Genomic DNA, 27,353 nt, shown 5'->3' on the forward strand with positions numbered 1-27,353 from the left:
ACATTTTCATCTGTCCCCGTTGACGTATGTCAACACCTGTAAGCAGCTAAGGGTGTTCATTTCATTGTAATTTCGAAATAACATGTTCAAACGTACCTACGTTCTGTATTTTAATTGGCCGGCCGGAGTGGCCGAGCGGTTCTAGGCGCTACAGTCTGGAGCCGCGCGACCGCGACGGTCGCAGGTTCGAATCCTGCCTCGGGCATGGATGTGTGTGATGTCCTTAGGTTAGTCAGGTTTAAGTAGTTCTAAGTTCTAGGGGACTGATGACCTCAGCTGTTAAGTCCCATAGTGCTCAAAGCCATTTTTTTGTATTTTAATTTTAAAAAAACCTACCTGTTACCAGCTGTTCGTCTAAAATTGTGAGCCATATGTTTGTGACTATTACAGCGCCATCTATCACAAGGCAAAAAAGTGGCCCAACTAAAACATTCATATTTCTTTACGTACTACATGGATATGTAATAAGAAATGGGGGTTCCTATTCCAAAAAACGCAGTAGATACACGTTTGACCTACGGCAGCGCCATCTAGCGGGCCGACCATAGCGCCATCTGGTTTCCCCCCTCAAGCTAGACGAGTTTCGTTCTTTGTAGTTTTTTCGTTTGACGCTTATTTCGTGAGATATTTAGCCTAGTCGGGGATCAATGGACCAGGCTGTAGTCCAGTCGCATTTATTTGACCACCAGTCGGAAGCCCGAGTAACCACCTTTTGCAGTAGCGGACCACTGTAAGGCCTGAAGGAAGAGAGTCGCTAGGGTTCTGGAAGGTACCGACACGTACGTGGAGCCATGCCGACCCCAGAGCTGTGAACAGCTGTGGTAGGTTTCTCAGTTGAGGATCCATGCGAACAGCCCCGCTGAGGCGGTCCCACAGATTATCGAATGTCTTTAAATCCGGAGAGTCCGGTGGTCTAGGGAGTGCGGGAATCTCATCCTGGTGCCATTTGAACCACACAAGTACACTCCGAACTGTGTGACACGTTCCATTGTGTTGCTGGTGACTGCCATCATGCTAAAGAAAAAGTAACTGCATGCGAGGGTGGACACTGTCCCCAGGGATAGATGCATATTTGTGTTGATACATTGCGTTTTCGAGAATGACGAGATCACCCCATGGTATGCCACGAAGACATTCCCCAGACGCCGTCCGCGGTGGCCGAGCGGTGTTAGGCCCTTCAGTCCGGATCTGCGTGTCCACGAGACTCAGAGGGCCATAGACACGGGTTCCCAAGTAGATGCCGTGTTTCTTGACTTTCGGAAGGCGTTCGATACAGTTCCCCACAGTCGTTTAATGAACAAAGTAACAGCATATGGACTATCAGACCAATTGTGTCAATAGGATTGAAGATTCCTAGATAACAGAACGCACCCTGTCATTCTCAGTGGAAAGAAGTCTTCCGAAGTAAGAATGATTTCAGGTGTGCCGTAGGGAAGAGTCGTAGGACCGTTGCTATTCACAATATATATAAACGACCTTGTGGATAACATCGGAAGTTCACTGAGGCTTTTTGCGGATGATGCTGTAGTATATCGAGAAGTTGTAACAATGGAAAATTGTACTGAAATGCAGGAGGATCTACAACGAATTGACGCATGGTGCAGGGAATGGCAATTGAATCTCAATGTAGACAAGTGTAATGTGCTGCGAATACATAGAAAGAAAGATCCTTTATCATTTAGCTACAATATAGCAGGTCAGCAACTGGAAGCAGTTAATACCATAAAGTATCTGGGAGTACGCATTAGGAGTGATTTAAAATGGAATGATCATATAATGTTGATCGTCGGTAGAGCAGATGCCAGACTGAGATTCATTGGAAGAATCCTAAGGAAATGCAGTCCTAAAACAAAGGAAGTAGGTTACAGTACGCTTGTTCGCCCACTGCTCGAATACTGCTCACCTCTGTGGGATCCGTACCAGATGGGGTTAATAGAAGAGATAGAGAAGATTCAACAGTGAGCAGCACGCTTCGTTACAGGATCGTTTAGTAATCGCGAAAATGTTATGTAGATGATAGATAAACTCCAGTGGAAGACTCTGCAGGAGAGACGCTCAGTAGCTCGGTACGGGCTTTTGTTGACGTTTCGAGAACATACCTTCACCGAGCAGTCAAGCAGTATATTGCTCCCTCCTACGTATCTCTCGCGAAGAGACCGTGAGGATAAAATCAGAGAGATTAGAGCCCACACAGAGGCATACCGACAATCCTTTTTTCCGCAAACAATACCAGACTGGAATAGAAGGGAGAACCGATAGAGGTACTCAAGGTACCCTCCGCCACACACCGTCAGGTGGCTTGCGGAGTATGGATGTAGATGTAGATGTAGTTGTCTGACTTTGTCGGCCGGCCGGAGTGGCCGACCGGTTCTAGGCGCTACAGTCTGGAACCTGCCTCGGGCATGGATGTGTGTGATGTCCTTAGGTTAGTTTGGTTTAAGTGGTTCTAAGTTCTAGGGGACTGATGACCTAAGAAGTCCCATAGTGCTCAGAGCCATTTGAACCATTTTGGCTTTGTCGAAGCAGCTGGCTGGTGAGACCGCTGACTGCCCGCTGATCCGCCACCTATTGTGCCGCAGGTGCTGACGGGGGCGGCGACCTGCTTCTACGCCTTCATCGGCTTCGACATCATCGCGACGACGGGCGAGGAGGCGACCAACCCGCGGCGCTCCATCCCGCTGGCCATCGTCGCGTCGCTCATCGTCATCCTGATCGCCTACGTCACCTCCTCCATGATGCTCACGCTCATCGGTGAGTCGCGCCTTCCCTGGACAGCCGCCCCCTCCAGATACTGCGCACCGCGCCTCATTCGCTGCCACACCCCGTGCTCGATCGGCTCCATCTCCGAGTTAAAACGCGACATTTCGAAGCTGTTCAAACTGTAATAACTAACAATACCCACTCTCACATTTCCCTCCAGACTACAGTCATTCTTCGAGCATCCGTACAGTGTGTTAACTGTAAGACGGCAGAGTTGTGAGGGGAGTGCGGGGAGAGGAGGAAGAAAGCATTGGCTGGCGAGGGGAGGGGAGCCGTAGGGGGGAGGAGGGGTGGGGACAAGGCACGCCTACCAGTTGCAGTGATGGCACTACAAATTACACTTCATGCTTACACGAAAGTAGACGAAAGGCTTGGAAGTAAAACTCGCTTTAAATGTTGTTCGTCAACGAAACTGAAATCGTCATGTACATTAAAATCTATATATACACTACTGGCCATTAAAATTGCTACACCACGAAGATGACGTGCTACAGACGCGAAATTTGACCGACAGGAAGAAGATGCTGTGATATGCAAATGATTATCTTTTCAGAGCATTCACACAAGGTTGGAGCCGGTGGCGACACCTACAACGTGCTGACATGAGGAAAGTTTCCAACCGATTTCTCATACACAGTTGACCGGCGTTGCCCGGTGAAACGTTCATGTAATGCCTCGTGTGAGGAGGAGCAATACGTACCATTACGTTTCCGACTTTGATAACGGTCGGATTGTAGCCTAACGCGATTGCGGTTTATCGTATCGCGACATTGCTGCTCGAGTTGGTCGAGATCCAATGACTGTTAGCAGAATATGGAACCGGTGGGTTCAGGAGAGTAATACGGAACGCCGTGCTGGATCCCAACGGCCTCGTATCACTAGCAGTCGAGATGACAGCCATCTTATCCGCATGGCTGTAACGGATCGTACAGCCACGTCTCGATTCCTGAGTCAACAGATGGGGACGTTTGCAAGACAACAACCATCTGCACGAACAGTTCGAAGACGTTTGCAGCAGCACGGACTTTCAGCTCGGAGACCGTGGCTGCGGTTACTCTTGACGCTGCATCACAGACAGGAGCGCCTGCGATGGTGTACTCGACGGCGAACCTGGTTGCACGAATGGCAAAACGTCATTTTTCGGATGAATCCAGGTTCTGTTTACAGCATCATAATCGTCGCATCCGTGTTTGGCGACATCGCGGTGCACGCACATTGGAAGCGTGTATTCGTCATCACCATACTGGCGTATCACCCGGCGTGATGGTATGGGGTGCCATTGGTCACACGTCTGCGTCACCTTATGTTCGCATTGACGGCACTTTGAACAGTGGGCGTTGCATTTCAGATGTGTTACGACCCGTGGCTCTACCCTTCATTCGATCCCTGGGAAACCCTACATTTCAGCAGGATAATGCACGACCGCATGTTGCAGGCCCTGTACGGGCCTTTCTGGATACAGAAAATGTTGGACTGCTGCCCTGGCCAGCACATTCTCGAGATCTCTCACCAATTGAAACGTCTGGTCAATGGAGGCCGAGCAACTGGCTCGTCACAATACGCCAGTCACTACTTTCGATGAACTGTGGTATCGTGTTGAAGCTGCGCGGGCAGCTGTACTTGTACACGCCATCCGAGCTCTGTTTGACTCAATGCCTAGGCGTTTCAAGGCCGCTATTACGGCCAGAGGTGGTTGTTCTGGGTACTGATTTCTCAGGATCTACCCACCTAAATTGCGTGAAAATGTAATGACACGTCAGTTCTAGTATAATATATTTGTCCAATGAATACCCGTTTATTACCTGCATTTCTTCTTCGTGTTGCAATTTTAATGGCCAGCAGTGTATATATAAAAATGAATGTATTTATGTTTGTCTACTATGCGCTCCCCCATGTTGTGACACCAACGACACTCTCTTCACGTAAGTCACCCTTCCTCTGTCAACATTTATTAAACGTTAAGTTATTATCGATCCACGATTCATCGAGATAAAGTTTTTCTCTGCCTGCTTCCCTGAAGTTCGTCATGTCAACAATGAAATGAGATCGCCAGTGCACAATGTCTGGACGTTCTAGCAACACATTCCTCTTGTTTTCCACCTTACGCCATATGAATCCGATAGACAAAAGTACTTTTCTCAGCGAGATAATACTCCACTTCCAGCCTATTTTGTCGTGCAAAACTGGAAGCAGTGTTCGCAGGCTCGGCACAATCTTCCACACTGAATCAAATTCCGCTATCGTGTCGCGAATGACACGCTGGTTGAAATCATCGATCATTACTTCGATTTCTCCACTTCTTTTAAAGTTAAAAGAGAGAAAGATTTATAAGAAAATGCCTTCTGCACTGCACTTTTTTTTTAATTTGGAAATGTACTGTAATATGAATGTGTTTCGAAATAATACAGTAACCAGTGATGTTTCCATACAGAGCAATACAGTAGCAAGGAAAAATGAAATATAAGGTCATTCTGACGAAATAGGGGGCTCCTTCAAAGTGATCGCGAACAAAATATCTGAAATGGAAACTCGCCTTTTCTTGCCAGGCGTCTGTGGTGATACGCCAGGGTGATTCTTGGAAAACTGTTCGAATCTTCCAATGCTACTAATGCTTTGTCCTGTGTACGTAGCAGCTCTCACTGAAGATTTGTAAATGGGGTGAAGCAATTTCTTCTGCTCCCTTTCGCAGCATTCAATCACACGCAATATAATTTTGCGAGCATCGCTACGTAATACTGGTTTCCTTCTAACCGTAGGCCTACCGATAGGGGTTGTTGGCGACTCCCGAGATGGGTCAGCAACTGCCTCTTCACTAATTTTGATAATTTTTAGCACAACTGCACAATAAAAACACGCAGAACAGTACAGCGCAAAACAACAACGAAGCAGACGACAATGGCTACCTTGTACAACACAGTCAGCTGCGTAATGTTGGCAGCAGTCGAAACTGCGTGCCTACCGAAGCCTCCCGACGTTTACCGACTTCTGCCGATTCAGGACTAGGGAGAGGTCTGCCATCTAAAAGTTTACACACTGTACTATCTCTTCTTTACAGCTGATGCCCCAAACTGAGTCTCCCTATTGTAGTACTTATTATATCTCTTAAAAAAATAATGTGTAACTAATATACAGGGTGAGTCACCTAACGTTACCGCTGGATATATTTCGTAAACCACATCAAATACTGACGAACCGATTTCACGGACCGAACGTGAGGAGAGGGGCTAGTGTAATCGTTTAATACAAACCATATAAAAATGCACGGAAGTGTGTTTTTTAACACAAACCTACGTTTTTTAAAATGGAACCACGTTAGTTTTGTTAGCACATCTGAACATATAAACAAATACGTAATCAGTGCCGTTTGTTGCATTGTAAAATGTTAATTACATCCGGAGATATTGTAACCTAAAGCTGACGCTTGAAACCTCCGACGTTCAGTTGCGTGTTGTAACAAACACGGGCCACGGTCGGCGAGCAGCATCTGCAGGGACATGTTTACGATGACGACCGTGTTTACGAGTGTGGCTGTAGTGCACTGTTGTGGTTTGGTCTAGCTGTCGCAGTGTCCGCATGTAGCGCTTGCTGCTATTGTTATTCTGCATTCGTCTCCGCAAGCAGACCAACTGTAGTACACCGTGTTACCAGACGTCTGTGATAGTGTAGTGCTGTAGGAACTGTTACCATGGTGTATTCGAACTCTGAAAAGGCGGAGATGATACTCATCTATGGCGAGTGTCGACGAAATGCAGCTGAAGCCTGCAGGGTGTACGCAGAACGGTACCCGGACAGAGAGCATCCAACGTGCCGCACATTGCAAAACATCTACCGCCAACTGTATGCAACAGGTATGGTCGTAGCACGCAAACGGGTCCGTAACAGGCCCGTCACAGGAGAAGCGGGTGCAGTTGGTGTGTTAGCTGCTGTTGCCACGAACCCACGCATGAGTACACGGGACATTGCGAGAGCCGGTGGACTGAGTCAAAGTAGTGTCATGCGCATACTGCATCGTCACCGCTTTCACCCGTTTCATGTGTCGCTGCATCAGCAATTACATGGTGATGACTTTAATCATCGAGTGCAATTCTGTCAATGGGCATTAACAGAGAATGCGCTGCAGTTCTACATGTTTACCGATGAAGCGGGTTTCACAAACCACGGGGCAGTGAGTCTACGGAACATGCATTACTGGTCCGTGGACAATCCTCGCTGGCTCACACAGGTAGAGCGCCAGCGACCGTGGACTGTAAATGTATGGTGCGGAATCATTGGCGACCACCTCATTGGTCCTCACTTCATTGCAGGGGCACAAACAGCTGCAACATACATCGCGTTTCTACAGAATGACCTGCCAATGTTGTTCGAAAATGTCCCACTGGAAACGCGTCGACGTATGTGGTATCAGCATGATGGTGCACCTGCACATTCCGCAATTAACACTAGGCTGACCCTTGACAGGATGTTCGACGGGCGTTTCATAGGACGTGGAGGACCCATAAATTGGCCAGCCCGTTCTCCTGATCTTACACCTCTGGACTTCTTTCTGTGGGGTTCGTTAAAGGAGAATGTGTACCGTGATGTGCCTACTACCCCAGAGGATATGAAACAACGTATTGTGGCAGCCTGCGGCGACATTACACCAGATGTGCGGACACTGCGACAGCTAGACCAAACCACAACAGTGCACTACAGCCACACTCGTAAACACGGTCGTCATCGTAAACATGTCCCTGCAGATGCTGCTCGCCGACCGTGGCCCGTGTTTGTTACAACACGCAACTGGACGTCGGAGGTTTCAAGCGCCAGCTTTAGGTTACAATATCTCCGGATGTAATTAACATTTTACAATGCAACAAGCGGCACTGATTACGTATTTGTTTATATGTTCAGATGTGCTAACAAAACTAACGTGCCGGCCGAAGTGGCCGTGCGGTTAAAGGCGCTGCAGTCTGGAACCGCAAGACCGCTACGGTCGCAAGTTCGAATCCTGCCTCGGGCATGGATGTGTGTGTTGTCCTTAGGTTAGTTAGGTTTAAGTAGTTTCTAAGTTCTAGGGGACTTATGACCTCAGCAGTTGAGTCCCATAGTGCTCAGAGCCATTTGAACCATTTTTTGAAAACTAACGTGGTTCCATCTAAAACAACGTAGGTTTGTGTTAAAAACATACTTCCGTGCATTTATTTATGGTTTGTATTAACCAATTACACTAGCCCCTCTCCTCACGTACGAAAGGCGCTTCCAACCATTCTAAAATGGTATCTGTACAAGATCCATACTAAATGCCTTTTTCAAAAGCTGTTTCACAGATGAAGACTGCAATGTAGTTCCTTCTCTAGATTGTCGCACAAATGACAAAGTGGCAGGTATCCAGATAGATGTCAGAAGGATAGGAAACCAATTAAAAGCGCTCAAAAGAGGAAAGGCCGCTGGACCTGATGGGATACCAGTTCGATTTTACACAGAGTACGCGAAGGAACTTGCCCCCCTTCTTGCAGCGGTGTACAGTAGGTCTGTAGAAGAGCGTAGCGTTCTAAAAGATTGGAAAAGGGCACAGGTCATCCCCGTTTTCAAGAAGGGACGTCGAACAGATCTTCAGAACTATAGACCCATATCTCTAACGTCGATCAGTTGTAGAATTTTGGAACACGTATTACGTTCGAGTATAATGACTTTCTGGAGACTAGAAATCTACTCTGTAGGAATCAGCATGGGTTTCGAAACAGACGATCGTGTGAAACCCAGCTCGCGCTATTCGTCCACGAGACTCAGAGGGCCATAGACACGGGTTCCCACGTAGGTGCTGTGTTTCTTGACTTCCGCAAGGCGTTTAATACAGTTCCCCACAGTCGTTTAATGAGCAAAGTAACAGCATATGGACTATCAGACCAATTGTGTGATTGGATTGAAGAGTTCCTAGATAACAGAACGCAGCACTTCATTCTCAATGGAGAGAAGTCTTCCGAAGTAAGAGTGATTTCAGGTGTGCCGCAGGGGAGTGTCGTAGGACGGTTGCTATTCAGTCTATATAAATGACCTTGTGGATAACATCGGAAGTTCACTGACGCTTTTTGCGAATGATTATATCGAGGGGTTGTTACAATGGGCAATTGTACTGAAATGCAGGAGGATCTGTAACGAATTGACGCAAGTTGCAGGGAATGGCAATTGAAACTTAACGTAGACAAGTGTAACGTGCTTCCAATACATAGAAAGATCCTCTATCATTTATCTACAATATAGCAGGTCAGCAACTGCAAGCAGTTAATTCCATAAATTATCCGCGAGTAGGCATTAGGAGTGAATGACCATATAACATTAATCGTCAGATTCAGATTCATTGGAAGAATCCTAAGGAAATGTAGCCCGAAAACAAAGGAAGTAGGTTACAGTACACTTGTTCGCCCACTGCTTGAATACTGCTCACCGGTGTGGGATCCGTACCAGACAGGCTTGACAGAAGAGATAGAGAAGATCCAACGGAGAGCAGCGCGCTCGTTACAGGACCATTTAGTAATCGCGAAATGAGAGACAAACTCCAGTGGAACACTCTGCAGGAGAGACGCTCAGTAGCTCGGTACGGGCTTTTGTTGAAGTTTCGAGAACATACCTTCACCGAAGAGTCAAGTAGTATATTGCTCCCTCCTACGTATACGAGGTGCGGCTAGAAAAAAACCGGAGTGATGCTGGAAAAAACATTTATTTACAATTATTTACAATTTCATGTTATCTCCTTCAATGTACTCTCCTCCTCGGTCTCTACACCGCTCCATACGAATTTTCCACTGTTCATAGCAATGCTGCAGATCATTTTCGGTAAGTCCATACATTACTTCCGTCGCTTTTTCTTTTACTGCTTCAACAGTCTCAAATCTAGTTCCTTTCAAAGCTGACTTGACTTTAGGGAAAAGAAAGTCACAGGGGGCCAAATCAGGTGAGTAGGGTGGATGATCTAAGATGGGAATGTTGTGTTTTGCCAAAAACGTCTTCACTGACAACGCACTGTGAGCTGGGGCAATGTCTTGGTGAAGGATCCATGACTCTTTTCTCCACAAATCGTTCCGTTTTCTCCGTACTCGCTCACGTAGGGTAGCCAGGACGCTAATGTAGTAATGCTGATTCACTGTTTGTCCCTCTGGTACCCAATCAATGCGCACAATCCCTTTGATGTCAAAAAAACAATCATCATTGCCTTGAATTTCGATTTTGACATTCGTGCTTTTTTTTGTCGTGGAGAACCAGGAGTTTTCCAATGCATCGATTGGCGTTTCGGGATCGTAAGTAAAAAACCACGATTCATCGCAAGTAATAACATTTTGTAAGAAGGTGGGATCACTTTCAATGTTTTCCAGGGTGTCAGAACAAATCATTCTTCGGCGTTCCTTCTGTTCAATTGTGAGACACTTTGGAACCATTTTTGAACACACTTTGTTCATGTTGAAACTTTCATGAAGAATCTGCCTAACACTTTCCTTGTCAACTCCTGTTAACTCAGACACTGCTCTGATTGTTAAACGGCGATCTTGTCGAACAAGTTTACCTATTTTTTCAATGTTTGCATCAGTTTTTGCTGACAATGGTCTGCCAGTGCGAGTGTCATCACCGGTGTCTTCGCGGCCATCTTTAAATCGTTTAAACCACTCAAACACTTGTGTTCGCGATAAACAATCATCGCCGTACACTTGTTGTAACATTACAAACGTTTCACTTGCAGATTTTCCTAGTCTGAAACAAAATTTGATGTTAACACGCTGTTCTTTCTGTACATTCAACATTTTCCGACGCACAGACAAAACGTCAACTACTTAAAACAGACGCCACGGGCAGACTGAGTGCAGGAGTGATATGAAACTCGAGCAGTAGGCGGAGCGAGAGTCACGTGACAGGCCACGCGACTTTCAGCCTTATTGCATTCGTTTTATTGTTTCACCAGTACTAGTCCGGTTATTTTCTAGCCACATCTCGTATCTTGCGAAGAGACATGAGGATAAAATCAGAGAGATTAGAGCCCACACAGAGGCACACCGACAATGTTTCTTTCCACGAACAATACGAGACTGGAACAGAAGGGAGAACCGATAGAGGTACTAAAAGTACCCTCCGCCAGACAGCATCAGGTGGGTTGCGGAGTATGGATGTAGATGCAGATGTAGATGGGGTGCATGATTTCCATGTGTCACAGTGCCACCGCCCACTTACAACAATGGCCACCGGATGCTGCGATCAGCCATCGTGATTCACAGTCTCGCACACCTGACCAGTCGCAGCGCCCTTGTTGGCGTGTCAACAGGAGCTTGGACAAAAGGAGCAGCGAATTACTGGTGAAGCTCTGTCATCAAAACAACAGTATTGCTGCAGTGCGTTTCTAGAATATCGCCTGTTTAAAGGATTACAGAAGGGTCATCTTTCTCCACCTGCTGTGCAGAGCGCGATGAAGAAGTCAGAATCAACTGGAGAGCTGGGTGTCGCTCCGGGAAGAGGCCAACGACCGGTTGCACCACAGCTGGTTGATGAAATCGCTGTTGCTATGGCAATCAGGCAGAGCGCGTGCTGTGTCACGACAGTTGAACATCCCGTCGTCCACTGTACGAAAGGAGCTTCGAACCATTCTAAAATGGTATCTGTACAAGACTCATACTAAATGCCTTTTTCAAAAGCTGTTTCACAGAGGAAAACTGCACTGTAGTTCCTTCTCTACATTGTCGCACAGATCACAAAATGGTAGATATCGAAATAGACGACAGAGGGATAGAGAAACAATTAAAATCGCTCAAAAGAGGAAAGGCCGCTGGACCTGATGGGATACCAGTTCGATTTTACACAGAGTACGCGAAGGAACTTGCCCCCCTTCTTGCAGCGGTGTACCGTAGGTCTCTAGAAGAGCGTAGCGTCCCAAAGGATTGGAAAAGGGCACAGGTCATGCCCGTTCTCAAGAAGGGACGTCGAACAGATGTGCAGAACTATAGACCCATATCTCTAACGTCGATCAGTTGTAGGATTTTGGAACACGTATTATGTTCGAGTATAATGACTTTTCTGGAGACTAGAAATGTACTCTGTGGGAATCAGCAGGGGTTTCGAAAAAGACGATCGTGTGAAACCCAGCTCGCGCTATTCGTCCACGAGACTCAGAGGGCCATAGACACGGGTTCCCAGGTAGATGCCGTGTTTCTTGATACAGTTCCCAACAGCCGTTTGATGAACAAAGTAAGGACATATGGACTATCAGACCAATTGTGTGATTGGATTGAAGAGTTCCTAGATAACAGAACGCACCCTATCATTCTCAATGGAGAGAAGTCTTCCGAAGTAAGAATGATTTCAGGTGTGCCGCAGGGGAGTGTCGTAGGACCGTTGCTATTGACAATGTAAATAAAATGACCTTGTGGATAACATCGGAAGTTCACAGAGGCTTTTTGCGAACGATTATATCGAGAGGTTGTAATAATGGATAATTGTACTGAAATGCAGGAGAATCTCCAGTGAATTGACGCAAGTTGCAGGGAATGGCAATTGAATCTCTATGTAGACAAGTGTAACGTGCTGCCAATACATAGAAAGAAAGATCCCTTATCATTTAGCTACAATATAGCAGGTCAGCAACTGGAAGCAGTTAATTCCATAAATTATCTGGGAGTAGGCATCAGGAGTGATTTAAAATGGAATGATCACATAAAGTTGATCGTCGGTAAAGCAGATGCCAGACTAAGATTCATTGGAAGAATCCTAAGGAAATGCAATCCGAAAACAAAGGAAGTAGGTTACAGTACGCTTGTTCGCCCACTGCTCGAGTACTGCTCAGCAGTGTGGGATCCGTACCAGATAGGGTTGATAGAAGAGACAGGGGAGATCCAATGGAGAGCAGCGCACCTCGTTACGGGTTCATTTAGTAATCCCGAAAGCGTTACGGAGATGACAGATAAGCTCCAGTGGAAGACTCTGCAAGAGAGACGCTCAGTAGCTCGGTACGGGCTTTTGTTGAAGGTTTGAGAACATAACTTCACCGAGGAGCCAAGCAGCATATTGCTCCCTCCTACGTATCTCTCGGGAAGAGACCGTGAGGATAAAATCAGAGAGATTAGAGCTCACAGAGAAGCATACCCGACAATCTTCCTTTCCACGAACAATACGAGACGTGAATAGAAGGGAGAACCGATAGACGTAGTCAAAGTACCCTCCGCCACACACCATCAGGTGGCTTGCGGAATATGGATGTAGATGTAGATGGGGTGCATGATTTCCATGTGTTACAGCGCCACCGTCCAGTTCCAACAATAGCGACCGGATGCTTAAAAAGCAGATATCGTGATTCACAGTCTCGCACACCTGACGTGTCAACATAGGCTTGGACAAAAGGAGCAGCGAATTATTTGTGAAGCTCTGTTATCAGAACAACAGTAATGTTGCAGCTGCTCTTCGAGAATGTCGCCGGCTGAAAGGATTACGGAAGGGTCGTCTTTCTCCACCTGCTGTGCGGAGCGTGATGAAGAAGTCAGAATCAACTGGAGAACTGGATGTCGCTCCCGGAAGAGGCCAACGACCGGTTGCACCACAGCTGGTTGATGAAATCGCTGTAGCTATGGCAATCAGGCAGTGCACGTGCTGTGTCACGACAGTTGAACATCCCGTCATCCACTGTACGAAGGGAGCTTCGAACCATTCTAAAATGGTATCTGTACAAGACCCATATCGTACAGCACCTTCTACTGGAGGACACACAGTGATGTATTGACTTCTTTCTCCACTTTCTTGCAAGGACTGAAGTCGATTAGGGCTAGCCCTGGACCATCCTATGGACAGACGAAGCTCATTTTCTTTTGACAGCTCAGTTGAATACATATAATAACTGTGGAAATCACACCGTCACCGTGCATGAAGTTCCTCTGCATGCTGGACGCGTCACCGTATGGTGCGCCTTTACGACTGCATTCATCATTGGTCCATTATTTTTTGAACATGTTGGCGCAGGTGGACCAAAGACGTTCAGTGTGACTGGCCAGCGTTACTGTGATATTCTTCGCCAGCACGTCATACCCGCCCTACAGGAAAGAGACGCATTGAACTCAACAGTTTTCATGCCAAATGGTGCACGAAATATCAGCCGATCGTTTCCAAATGCTTGGCCCGCACGATCACCTGATCTCACTGCCTGCAATATCTGGTTGTGGGGCTACCTGAAGCACGGGGTTTACTAGGGCAACACTCACACATGTGCTGATCTGAAGCGCAGCATATCAAGAGAGGTAGCCATTATACCTGTGATGCTTCGTTCTGCTGAGTAGAATGCAGTCCTGCGCTTCTTGACACTCATGGGCGCCAATTGAGCCTCTATTGTAGCAGTAGGGGTACCAGTATATAATGGTATGATGTACCGTACCAGCACATTAGAAGGATTGCAACTGAAACGATTCTGCAGTATATCTGTTCCCCATGTACTTGACATTAAAGCTACCAAGTTTGGTTCTCGTATGGTAATTACACTACTGGCCATTAAAATCGTAACACCACGAAGATGACGTGCTACAGACGCGAAATTTAACCGACAGGAAGAAGATGCTGTGATAAGCAAATGATTAGCTTTTCAGAGCATTCACACAAGGTTGGCGCCGGTGGCGACACTTACAACGTGATGACATGAGGAAAGTTTCCAACCGATTTCTCATACAGAAACTGCAGTTGACCGGCGTTGCCTGGTGAAACGTTGTTGTGATGCCTCGTGTAAGGAGGAGGAATGCGTACCATCACGATTCGACTTTGATAAAGGTCGGATTGTAGCCTATCGCGATTGCGGTTTATCGTATCGCGACATTGCTGCTCGTGTTGGTCGAGATCCAATGACTGTTAGCAGAATATGGAATCGGGTGGGTTCAGGGGGCCAATACGGAAAGCCGTGGTGGATCCCAACGGCCTCGTATCACTAGCAGTCGAGATGACAGGCATCTTATCTGCACGGCTGTAACGGATCGTGCAGCCACGTCTGATCCATGAGTCAACAGATGGGGACAATGCAAGACAACAACCATCTGCACGAACAGTTCGACGACGTTTGCAGCAGCACGGACTGTCGGCTCGGAGACCGTGACTGCTGTTGCCCTTGACGCTGCATCACAGACAGAAGCGCCTGCGATGGTGTACTCGACGACGAACCTGGATGCACGAATGGCAAAACGTCATTTCTTCGGATGAAGCCAGTTTCTGTTTACAGGATCGTGATGGTCGAGTCCGTGTTTGGCGATATCGCGATGAACGCACATTAGAAGCGTATATTCGTCATCGCCATACTGGCGTATCACCCGGCGTGATGGCATGGGGTGTCATTGGTTACACGTCTCGGTTACCTCTTGTTCGCATTGACGGCACTTTGAACAGTGGAAATTACATTTCAGATGTGTTACGAACCGTGGCTCTACCCTTGGGCATTCGGTCCCTGCGAAATCCCACATTTCAGCAGGATAATGCACGACCGCATGTTGCACGTCCTGTACGGACCATTCTGGATACAGAAAATGTTCGACTGCTGCCATGGCCAGCACATTCTCGAGATCTCTCACGAATTGAAAACGTCTGGTCAATGGTGGCCGAGCAACTGGCTCGTCACAATACGCCAGTCACTACTCTCGATGAACTGTGGTATCGTGTTGAAGCTGTTTGGGTAGCTGTACCGGTACACGCCATCCGTTTGACTCAATGCCCAGGCGTACCGAGGCCGTTATTACGCCCAGTGGTGTTTGTTCTGGGTACTGATTTCTCAGGATCTATGCACCCAAATTGCGTGAAAATGTAATCACATGTCAGTTCTAGTATAATAATTTCTTCTTGGTGTAGCAATTTTAATGGCCAGTAATGTAGTTTCCGTGTTATAACGTGTTAAACGGGGAAAGTTTAATTATAACCATCCAGTACGTCTTTATCAATTCTGTACAACCTGGGCAATAAATAGAGAAAAAAATCAGCTCAACTTCCTATCTGTGAGACGTCTACATGAGAGACAACAAACATATGATTCACCAAAACTAGAACACGAAATACTTATTTACTACCGGAAAGAAAAACAGTGTAATAGAATTACTAACTGGCTGAACATGTTGGCTAATGCCAAGGCTATCATACATACCTCCAAGGTCTTCATCCATCCCACTACCATGCTGTATGTATCACCTTTTAAATTTCCCAGCTCAGCGGTGTTCTACCTTGTCATTCACTCCAGCTTACTTACCATGTCTGCCTACCCTCCCCCACCCATATCAGATACCATGTGAGAAATTTCGCAAAACTCCACAAACATTGGGAAAGTTTTTGCCAGGTATTCCCAACCTCCCCACCATCTCCTCCCATCCTCTGGAGCCCTGGCCTGCTGTCTCACCCTCTTGCTTATTCACACCCTCCAAATCCTTCTGCACGCTGGCTTCAGCAGCCTTCTCCACTGCCACAATTACATCATTCCATTTAAGATGGAAGATCGAACCCACCCATTTTCTATATAACTGCAATCCTACTCACTTCCTGCCACCTGCATCCAGTTTCTTGAGCCGGCCAAAGTGGCCGAGCGGTTCTGAGCGCTACAGTCTGGAACCGCGCGACCGCTACCCGTTACGGTCGCAGGTTCGAATCCTGCCTCGGGCATGGGTGTGTGTGTTGTCCTTACGTTAGTTAGGTTTAAGTAGTTCTAAGTTCTAGGAGACTCATGACCTCAGATGTTAAGCCCCATAGTGCTCAGAGTCATTTGAACCAGTTTCTTGACCCTTCCCAATACTCATTCCTCGCATTTTGTCATAGCACTTCCTCCGCATTTCATCTTTGGGTGCCGGTCGCTGTGGCCGAGCGGTTCTAGGTGCTTCAGTTTCGAACCGCACTGCTCCTATGGTCGCAGGTTCGAATCCTGCCTCGGGCATGGATGTGTGTGATGTCCTTAGGTTAGTTAGGTTTAAGTAGTTGTAAGTTCTAGGGGACTGATGACCTCAGATGTTAAGTCCCATAGTGCTCAGAGCCATTTGAACCACCTTTGGGTGACCACTGATCTGACTGATTTCATGTGGGCTGTGACAACTTCCTCTTCCATGCCAACTACTTCACCTCAGACTTGCACATGCACCCAATGTCCTCAGTGATTTGCTGGATCTATTCCAATCTGTATCATCACCTACAGTTTTTACCCTCTAAATCCCTCTAGTATAATGTAAGTTATTCCCTGATGTCTTTAACAAATGACCTATCATTCTGTCAGAGTTTTCCACATATTTGCACCCTTGGCAATTGTCCAGAGAACCTCCTCTTGCTTATCTTATCAGTCAGCCTAATTTTGAGCATCCCTCTATAGCACCACATGTCAAATTCTTCGATCCTCTTCTGTTCTGGTTGCCCCAGAGTCTATGTTTCACTAATTTAGAATGTTGTGCTGCAGACATACATTCTTAGAAATGTCTTCCTCAAATTAACGCCAATGTCTGGTACTGGTAGACTTCTGTTGGCAGGTATGCTCTCTTTTCGTGTAATAAACTGCTTTTCATGTCCTCGTTGCTTCGACCGCCATGCGTTATTTTGCTTCCTGGCCAACGAAATTCTACGCAGTCAGCCCACTCTGCTTTCTGCTACGTTTCATGACTGGTGTCTTTCTTTGTATTATTCTCAGTTTATGCTCTACGAGTATGGTGTTGCTAATTTCGAGCAGTATGTCTTGTAATTATTCCACACTTCCACTGATGGTAGGAATCACAGATAGTAAACATTTTTTCGTCCTGAATATAATCCCACTCCTGAAGCTATGTTTTATTTCCATCATTGCTTCTTCGATGTACAGATTCAACGGTAGTTGAGAAAGGCTGATTCATCGTTTTACACCCTTCTTAATACGATGACTTCATCCGTGGTCATTATTTCTTATTTTTCTGTCTTTGTTATTTTTCTAAGAAAAATAGTTTTTAATTTTAGTGGCATGAATAGGACTAGAATCTAACGTCTTCATTAATGTTGATTGTAGTCATGTCTGAGGTTCACCTGTCAAATGAATGATTCCACATCATTTCGATAAAAGACTCTTTGAAATGATTTATGGCACATGCAGCTAACAAACAAACTGCATCTACCCGAACCGCTTACACGTATTTTTGTGAGTGTCCCCATGCACCCAATTCCCTCTCTAGCAAACGTTACTGAGCACATAAAGCACCATCACTTTCACACTTTCAAATCCATACCTATCTTTCTCTCATCGAGCTCCAAATAATTATTTTTATTCTTGTCAACATATAAAGGGAGACAAATGAAAATGGTACAGATGGTAAAAAGTAAGTAAACTATTATATCGAAAGTAACTGCCAAATTGTTGAAAATAACTTAAAAGTTACTCGTTTACCTTAGAAATAATAAAGAGTTTAGTTAAATTTTTTCCCATCTGTCTCGTTCTCATTTCACTGCCTCTTATAGGGTGTTTCACGATTCATGTCACATACTTCTAGAGACTGTAGAGGGGACTTAGTGTATCAAGTTTTACATAGAAAGGCATGTCCGGAAACGTCACCCAACGATGTTACGGAGCGTCGAAGTTATAGGCGACGGCCAGTGTAAATGTATGTACACACAAATGATTCCGTGATGGCGGTACAACCATTCTAGGCTGATGGAGAAGGAAAAAAATGGTTCAAATGGCTCTGAGCACTATGGGACTCAACATCTTAGGTCATAAGTCCCCTAGAACTTAGAACTACTTAATCTTAACTAACCTAAGGACATCACACACACCCATGCCCGAGGCAGGATTCGAACCTGCGACCGTAGCAGTCCTGCGGTTCCGGACTGCAGCGCCAGAACCGCTAGAGATGGAGAAGGATAAATGTATCAGTTTGAGGTAAGGGTCCCTGTATCGGAAACGAACGAGTCGGAACTTAACAAGCGAAAACCGTTCCGATACGTCTGAAAGTGGAATACGTGTGTTGGCACTGTTATTGCTAAAATTGTAGGGTAGGCAACTTTCAGAGAGGGTGGTACCGACCACAACAATAATAAGTGTCGAGTAAACACGGGATCTAACATGCCTGCATTAAGAAAAAAATGGTTCAAATGGCTCTGAGCACTATGGGACTCAACTGCTGTGGTCATCAGTCCCCTAGAAATTAGGACTACTTAAACCTAACTAACCGAAGGACATCACACACATCCATGCCCGAGGCAGGATTCGAACCTGTGACCGTAACAGCCTACATTAAGAGCTGTGGCCACTTGTTCAATAGGGGAGATGGGTTTCACAGTAGCGAAGATGACTAAGTGGTCGTATCTCCTCAGGTATGCATTTTAGAGCCCATATTTTGTTCTTTTTCTCCATATTATCATCATCTCTGAAAGTTGCCTAGCCACAACTTTAGCAACAACAGTACAGGTATATGTATTCCACTGTCAGAGGTATCAAAACGGTTTTCGTTTATAACTCTCGACACCTTCGTTTGCGTTACAGGGAGCCTGACCTCAAATTGATACATTTGTCCTTCTCCATCAGCATGAAAAGTTTGTAACATCATCATGGAATCACCCTATACAGGGTGTTACAAAAAGGTACGGCCAAACCTTCAGGAAACATTCCCCACATACAAAGAAAGAAAATATGCTATGTGGACATGTGTCCGGAAACGCTTACTTTCCATGTTACAGCTCATTTTATTACTTCTCTTCAAATCACATTAATCATGGAATGGAAATACACAGCAACAGAACGGACCAGCGTGACTTCAAACACTTTGTTACAGGAAATGTTCAAAATGTCCTCCGTTAGCGAGGATACGTGCATCCACCCTCCGTCGCATGGAATCCCTGATGCGCTGATGCAGCCCTGGAGAATGGCGTATTGTATCACAGCCGTCCACAATACGAGCACGAAGAGTCTCTACATTTGATACCGGGGTTGCGTAGACGAGAGCTTTCAAATGCCCCCATAAATGAAAGTCAAGAGGGTTGGGGTCAGGAGAGCGTGGAGGCCACGGAATTGGTCCGCCTCTACCAATCCGTCGGTCACCGAATCTGTTGTTGAGAAGCGTACGAACACTTCGACTGAAATGTGCAGGAGCTCCATCGTGCATGACCCACATGTTAAGTCGTACTTGTAAAGGCACATGTTCTAGCAGCACAGGTAGAGTATCCCGTATGAAATCATGATAACGTGCTCCATTGAGCGTAGGTGGAAGAACATGGGGCCCAATCGAGACATCACCAACAATGCCTGCCCAAACGTTCACAGAAAATCTGTGTTGATGACGTGATTACACAATGGCGTGCGGATTCTCGTCAGCCCACACATGTTGATTGTGAAAATTTTAAATTTGATCACGTCGGAATTAAGCTTCATCCGTAAAGAGAACATTTGCACTGAAATGAGGATTGACACATTGTCGGATGAACCATTCGCAGAAGTGTACCCGTGGAGGCCAATCAGCTGCTGATAGTGCCTGCACATGCTGTACACGGTACGGAAACAACTGGTTCTCCCGTAGTACTCTCCATACAGTGACGTGGTCAACGTTACCTTGTACAGTAGCAACTTCTCTGACGCTGACATTAGGGTTATCGTCAACTGCACGAAGAATTGCCTCGTCCATTGCAGGTGTCCTCGTCGTTCTAGGTCTTCCCCAGTCGCGAGTCATAGGCTGGAATGTTCCGTGCTCCCTAAGACGCCGATCAATTGCTTCGAACGTCTTCCTGTCGGGACGCCTTCGTTCTGGAAATCTGTCTGGATACAAAGGTACCGCACCACGGCTATTGTCCCGTGCTAATCGGTACATCAAATGGGCATCTGCCAACTCCGCATTTGTAAACATTGCACTGACTACAAAACCACATTCGTGATGAACATTAACCTGTTGATGCTACGTACTGATGTGCTTGATGCTAGTACTGTAGAGCAATGAGTCGCATGTCAACACAAGCACTGAAGTCAACATTACCTTCCTTCAATTGGGCCAACTGGCGGTGAATCGAGGAATTACAGTACATACAGACAAAACTAAAATGAGCTCTAACATGGAAATTAAGCGTTTCCGGACACATGTCCAGATAACATGTTTTCTTTATTTGTGTGTGAGGAATGTTTCCTGAAAGTTTGGCTCAAATAGCTCTGAGCACTATGGGACTCAACTGCTGTGGTCATTAGTCCCCTAGAACTTAGAACTACTTAAACCTAACTAACCTAAGGACATCACACACACCCATGCCGGAGGCAGGATTCGAACCTGCGACCGTAGCAGCAGCGCGGCTCCGGACTGGAGCGCCTAGAACTGCACGGCCACCGCGGCCGGCTGAAAGTTTGGCCGTACCTTTTTGTAACACCCTGTATACATACATTTACAGGCAACGGCGCCTATAACATTGATGCTCTGTAGCGCTTGGTGACGTTTCGGGACATGGCTTCCTGTGTTAAACTTGATCTACTAAGTCCCCTCTACAAGCTCCAGAAGTGTGTAAGATGGATTGTGAAACAGACGGTATGATCAAAATACAGGGTGTATCAAAAAGAATCATCCGATTTGGCACGTCTACATTTCAGAAACTATGACATATACAATGAATTTTGTTTTTTGATGAACAGGAAACTCAAAAAGCTTTTTCTCATACCTTTTCATAGGTGTTCAATATGCCCCCCTTTAGATGCACGGGATACGTCAGTGCGGTATTCAAATTGTTCCCACACTGCAGAAAGCATGTCTTGAGTTACAGCTTCCACAGCTGCTGTTATGCGAATTCTCAGTTCATTCATTGTTGTTGGTAACAAAGGCACGTGAACAGTCTTTTGTAAACCGCCACAAGAAGTAATTACATACAGTCAGGTCCGGTGACCTTGGAGGCCAGTAATGTAAGGCTGAATCATTTGGTCCAGTGCGACCGATTCATAGTGCAGTAATCCTTGGATTTAAAAATTCCTCCACCTCCAGATGCCAGTGCGGCGGTGCTCCATCCTGTCGGTAAATGAAGTCGTTCGAATCCGTCTCCAACTGTGGGGAAAGAAAGTTCTGAAGCACATCGAGATATGTGCTTTCTGTAACAGTGTTCTCGGCAAAGAAAAACGGACGGTACGCATTTTCCCATGAAACTGTACAAGACATTAAATTTTGGAGAGTCCCTCTCATGTTGTTCCATACCCCATATTCTCATATTACTACGCGTCACCTTTCCATTTAAATAGAATGTTGCCTCTTCACTGAACACTAAGCGCGGGAGAAAACTGTCATCCTCCAAGTTGCCAAGAACGGACTTACAGAACTGCAGACGCTGTTGTTTGTCATCTTCACGAAGATCTTTGCAGTAGCTGAATTGTGTACGATTTCGTGTGTAAACGTCGACGCAACACACGCCAGACGGACTTCGGGCGCACCTTGAGCTGTCGAGCTGCACGGCGAACGGATTTCTGCGGACTCCTCGTGAAACTGTGTTGGATGCGTTCTACGTATGTGTCAGATACTCGGGGACGGCCCGGCGATCTGCCTTTAAACAACCTGTTTCTGGGAACTGTTCCATGCCATCGTCTAATGCTCTGTGCTGTAGGAGGATCTACACCGTACCTAATACGAAAGTCACGCTGAACAGTAGAACACAAAGCGCTTTCTGTTCTCCCGACACCATTTTTAGTAGAACTGAAGTCCGCATACACTGCTGCTACCTACCGGAGTAACTCGAGAGTTCGCTGTTTCCGACAGTGAGTTGTTCAAGCACACATCTAAAATAACATAATTGCAGAATGTGGTGCCACAGAACGTGGCACTGCACAAAACTGGCGCTAATGGCTTAGGCACATAGGGAACACTCACGACACACATCACAAAACTGGCGCTAATGGCTTAGGCACATAGGGAACACTCACGACACACATCTGTAAGCCCACGGTATTGATGATAAGTTAAGAAAACCGTCCCGAAACACGTGTGCTACAAAACGCCCCTGTTTCCTGCGCATGTACCCCGACATCAGTATGGGATATGATCACCGTGCACACGTACACAGGCCGCACAACGGGTTGGCATACTCTGGATCAGGTGGTCGAGCAGCTGCTGGGGTATAGCGTCCCATTCTTGCACCAGTGCCTGTCGGAGCTCCTGAAGTGTCGTAGGGGTTTGAAGACGTGCAGCGATACGTCGACCGAGAGCATCCCAGACGTGCTCGATGGGGTTTAGGTCTGGAGAACAGGCAGGCCACTCCATTCGCCTGGTACCTTCTGTTTCAAGGTACTCCTCCACGATGGCACTCGGTAGGACCGTGCGTTGTCATCCATCAGGAGCAAGGTGGGACCCACTGCACCCCTGAAGAGGCGGACATACTGGTGCAAAATGACGTCCCGATACACCTCACCTGTTACAGTTCCTCTGTCAAAGACATGCAGGGGTGTATGTGCACCAATCATAATCCCACCCCACACCATCAAACCACGACCTCCATACAGGTCCCTTTCAAGGACATTAAGAGGTTGGTATGTGGTTCCTGGTTCACGCCAGATGAAAACCCGGCGAGAATCACTGTTCAGACTATACCTGGACTCTTCTGTGAACATAACCTGGGACCACTGTTCCAATGACCATGTACTGTGTTCTTGACACCAGGCTTTATGGGCTCTCCTGTAACCAGGCATCAGTGGAATGCACCTTGCAGGTCTCTGGGTGAATAAACCACGTCTGTTCGGTCGTCTGTAGACTGTGTGTCTGGAGACAACTGTTCCAGCGGCTGTGGTAAGGTCCCGAGCGAGGCTACCTGCAGTACTCCGTGGCCGTCTGCGGGCACTGATGGTGAGATATCGGTCTTCTTGTGGTGTTGTACACCGTGGACGTCCAGTACTGTGGCGCCTGGACACGTTTCCTGTCTGCTGGAATCGTTGCCATAATCTCGAGATCACAGTTTGTGGCACACGGAGGTGCTACGACCTGCTGTGTTTGACCAGCCTCCAGTCGCCCTAGTATTCTACGCCTCATAACGTCATCAATATGTGTTATTTGGGCCATTTTCAACACGCAGTCACCATTAGCACGTCTGCACACTTACTTACTACTTTGGCATGCACCAACACACCTCTTTTTTTATTTTTTTTTTTTTTTATTTTATTAAGAGACAGAATTCCTTTTCCACCGCTGGTCTGTGTATTGTGCAGACGGCCCCTGTTTTGCTGTGTTATGTACCGGCGCGAGCTGCGCAGTTTTCCAGCCCCCTTGGAGCGCGTGCTGAGCACGGCCCGTGTGGTGTGCCCGCAGTGCCGTACAACAAGGTGGACGCCGACTCGGCGCTGGTCGAGATGTTCGGCCAGGTGGGCGCCTACAAGTGTAAGTGCATCGTGGCCGTGGGCGCGCTCGCCGGACTCACCGTCTCCATGTTCGGCTCCATGTTCCCCATGCCGCGCATCGTCTACGCCATGGCCCAGGACGGACTCATCTTCCGGTGCGTATCTCACCGAAACCTGAACCGGTTGTAATTTTGATGCTTTATGTAGTTCTGAAAGCGGTGCTCATATTCAACGATAAAAGCGGTTTAAAAGCTGTGAGCTATCTGGGGAATTTAACCTTGTATTACTGACAAGGGAACCTCCCCGTCGCACTCCCCTCAGATTTAGGCACAGTGGACAGGCCTTGAAAAACTGAACACAGATCAATTGAGAAAACAGGAAGAACTTCTGTGGAACGGTGAAAAAATAAGCAAAATATACAAACTGAGTAGTTCATGGGCAAGATAGGCAACATCAAGGATAATACGAGCTCAGAAGCGCCGTGGTCACATGGTTAGCGTGAGCAGCTGCAGAGCGAGAGGTCCTTGCTTCAAATCTTCCATCGCGTGAAAAGTTTAATTTTTTATTTTCTGTTTATGTGACAAACTCTTATGTTTTCATCACTTTTTCGGAGTGGTTATCACATCCACAAGAAAACCTAAATCGGGCAAGGTAGAAGAATCTTTTCACCCATTCGCCAAGTGTACAAGTTAGGTGGGTCGACAACATATTCCTGTCATGTGACGCACATGCCGTCACCAGTGTCGTATAGAATATATCACACGTGTTTTCCTGTGGACGAATCGGTTGACCTATGACCTTGCGATGAAATGTTTTCGGTTCCCATTGGAGAGGCACGTCCTTTCGTCTACTAATCGCACGGTTTTGCGGTGCGGTCGCAAAACACAGACACTAAACTTATTACAGTGAACAGAGACGTCAATTAACGAACGGACAGATAATAACTATGCAAAAATAAAGAAAGTAAACTTTTCACTCGAGGGAAGACTTGAACCAAGGACCTCTCGCTCTGCAGCTGCTCACGCTACCACAGGACCACGGTGCTCCTGAGTTTATACTATCCTTGATGTTGCCTACCTTGCCCATGGACTCCTCAGTTTGTATATTTTGCTTATTTTTTTCATAATTCCACACAACTTCTTCCTGTTTTCTCAATTGATCTGTGTTCAGTTTTTCAAGGCCTATCCATTGTGCCAACTTATAACTAAATCTGAGGGTGGTGCGATGGTGAGGTTCCCTTGTGAGCAACTGTTTCACCAGGTATCCAGTCTAGTATACCAAATTGCCAACCAAACTAACATTAATTATAATCTTTTAATAGTCATCTTACGACAACCGGCGATATATATATATATATATATATATATATATATATATATATATATATAATTTAAATAAAAAGAAATAAATCAGTTTATATTTGGACATTTATTTTAACATTGATCATTGTTCCGTTAAATTTTCAGCATATTAAACTTGATTCATAACTAAACTGGTGCCTTATTTAGGATTGTAAAAATGTGAGTTTGTAATCTTATGGAACACATCAAATATGGAGTCAAGATTGGGAGACTGCATACAACACTGCATTCATAAAATAACACACGAAGAACGTTGAAACATATGCGAGAGGAAATTAACCACAACCAACCGATTCAATTTCACTCGAAGAAGTTACGTTCGTAGCGCAATCCTGTCCGTCATGTAATTACCACACACTGGTATACTAAATTCATGCTAACTCTCTGTGAAATCTTCCCAAAAAGAATAGCCGAGGGCTGCTCTGACGATTACACCACATGCTACACGTGGTCAACTTGGTTTACACAAAGAGTGTAACTCCACAATAATTTTGATAATTAAAATAAATTACATCGAAACGCAATTTACAAAAGAAAAACCTCGAACTGGTTACTATCGTCTTACTATTAACCTGGTGGGTCAAACAGTTGTATAAGCACGTGGTACTGGTCTCACAAAGTACACCCCACGTGGGTTGAACATAAAGAAAAGTTGCTATATTGTAAAATATTGTCAAGACGAGACGTTATAATCACACAAGCATTCACATTTAAGATTGATGAACTTAGTTAGAGTTACTGATCAACACGTGGTTCCACTTTACTCACAAAGTAATGACAAAGCAACAACCGGAAAATAATATGAACTTCACACGAGAATTACACTACGCTGCAATTTAAGATAGCATTAGGTATTTTAGAGCTAAATCTGAAATCAAGGTATTAAGTTTTCAGTTAGGCTGAACTTAAGAAATCCATTGTCCTACGGACTTAGCAGACACGCGCTTAGCCGGAGATCTTACCACTTCAGACGCTCGCCGCGGACCGACTGACCTGGTCCCTTCCTGAGGGGTGGCTCACAAATACAAACGGAAGTGACCAGAGAGGCAGCTTCCTATACCAACATGACAACGGACGGACAGGACCATACTAAGAATAGAAACCTCTCTGCTTTTAGAAAGCGTAGCTACCTGTTCCGACGTTGGTCCTACTGTTGTCTAGCAGACAGGCTTGTCTGCTACCATCAAGCATGCAACCAGAAATGCATTTGCTCATTCATCCTCTCACACAGAAGGGAAGGGGGATGACAGTATCTTATCATATACAGTATATAAAAGAAAGAAAGCAGATGTAGGTTCCCTATGAGACTGTGTGACATGAATTACATATAAACTGTGTTTTAAAGTGTAGTAGTGTGACAGATCGTTCTTGATTATGTGTAAAAGTAACACATTCCACTGCTCAGTCTCCTCACAGATAGTCAGAAACACCACAGTAAATTTAGAAGTGGAATGTGTGCTGTAAATGACAACAGTTTTAAAAAATTAACATGAAAGGAATCCAACAAACCTTTCACGGAGAATGTCATACGTCACCAATATGCATATACAGGGTGGTCCATTGATCGTGACCAGGCCAAATATCTCACGAAATGAGCGTCAAACGGAAAAACTACACAGAACGAAACTCGTCTAGCTTGAAGGGGGAAACCAGATGGCGCTATGGTTGGCCCGCTAGATGGCGCTGCCATACGTGAAACGGATATCAACTGCGTTTTTTAAAAAATAGGAACCCCCATTTTTTATTACATATTAGTGTAGTAGGTAAATAAATACGAATGTTTTAGTTGGACCACTATTTTACTTTGTGATAGATGGCGCTGTAATAGTCACAAACACATGGCTGACAATTTTAGACGAACAGTTGGTAACAGGAAGGTTTTTTAAATTGAAATACAAAACGTAGGTATGTTTGAACATTTTATTTCGGTTGTTCCAATGTGATACATGTACCTTTGTCAACATATCATTTCTGAGAACGCATGCTGTTACAGC

The 27,353-nt window shown here is 45.9% G+C and overlaps 1 protein-coding gene across 1 annotated transcript in view; it reads left to right on the top strand.

Annotated features, from left to right (window-relative positions):
* Positions 1-27,353, top strand: part of LOC124720151 (probable cationic amino acid transporter) — a 444,710-nt gene that overhangs the window by 293,230 nt on the left and 124,127 nt on the right. The window contains exons 5-6 of the mRNA XM_047245457.1: positions 2,580-2,751; positions 23,970-24,153. Coding sequence (XP_047101413.1) covers positions 2,580-2,751; positions 23,970-24,153 — 356 coding nt within the window. The remainder of the gene's footprint in view (positions 1-2,579; positions 2,752-23,969; positions 24,154-27,353) is intronic.

The sequence above is a fragment of the Schistocerca piceifrons genome, chromosome 11 (genome assembly GCF_021461385.2).
Source record: "Schistocerca piceifrons isolate TAMUIC-IGC-003096 chromosome 11, iqSchPice1.1, whole genome shotgun sequence".
Classification (NCBI taxonomy): Eukaryota; Metazoa; Arthropoda; class Insecta; order Orthoptera; family Acrididae; genus Schistocerca; species Schistocerca piceifrons.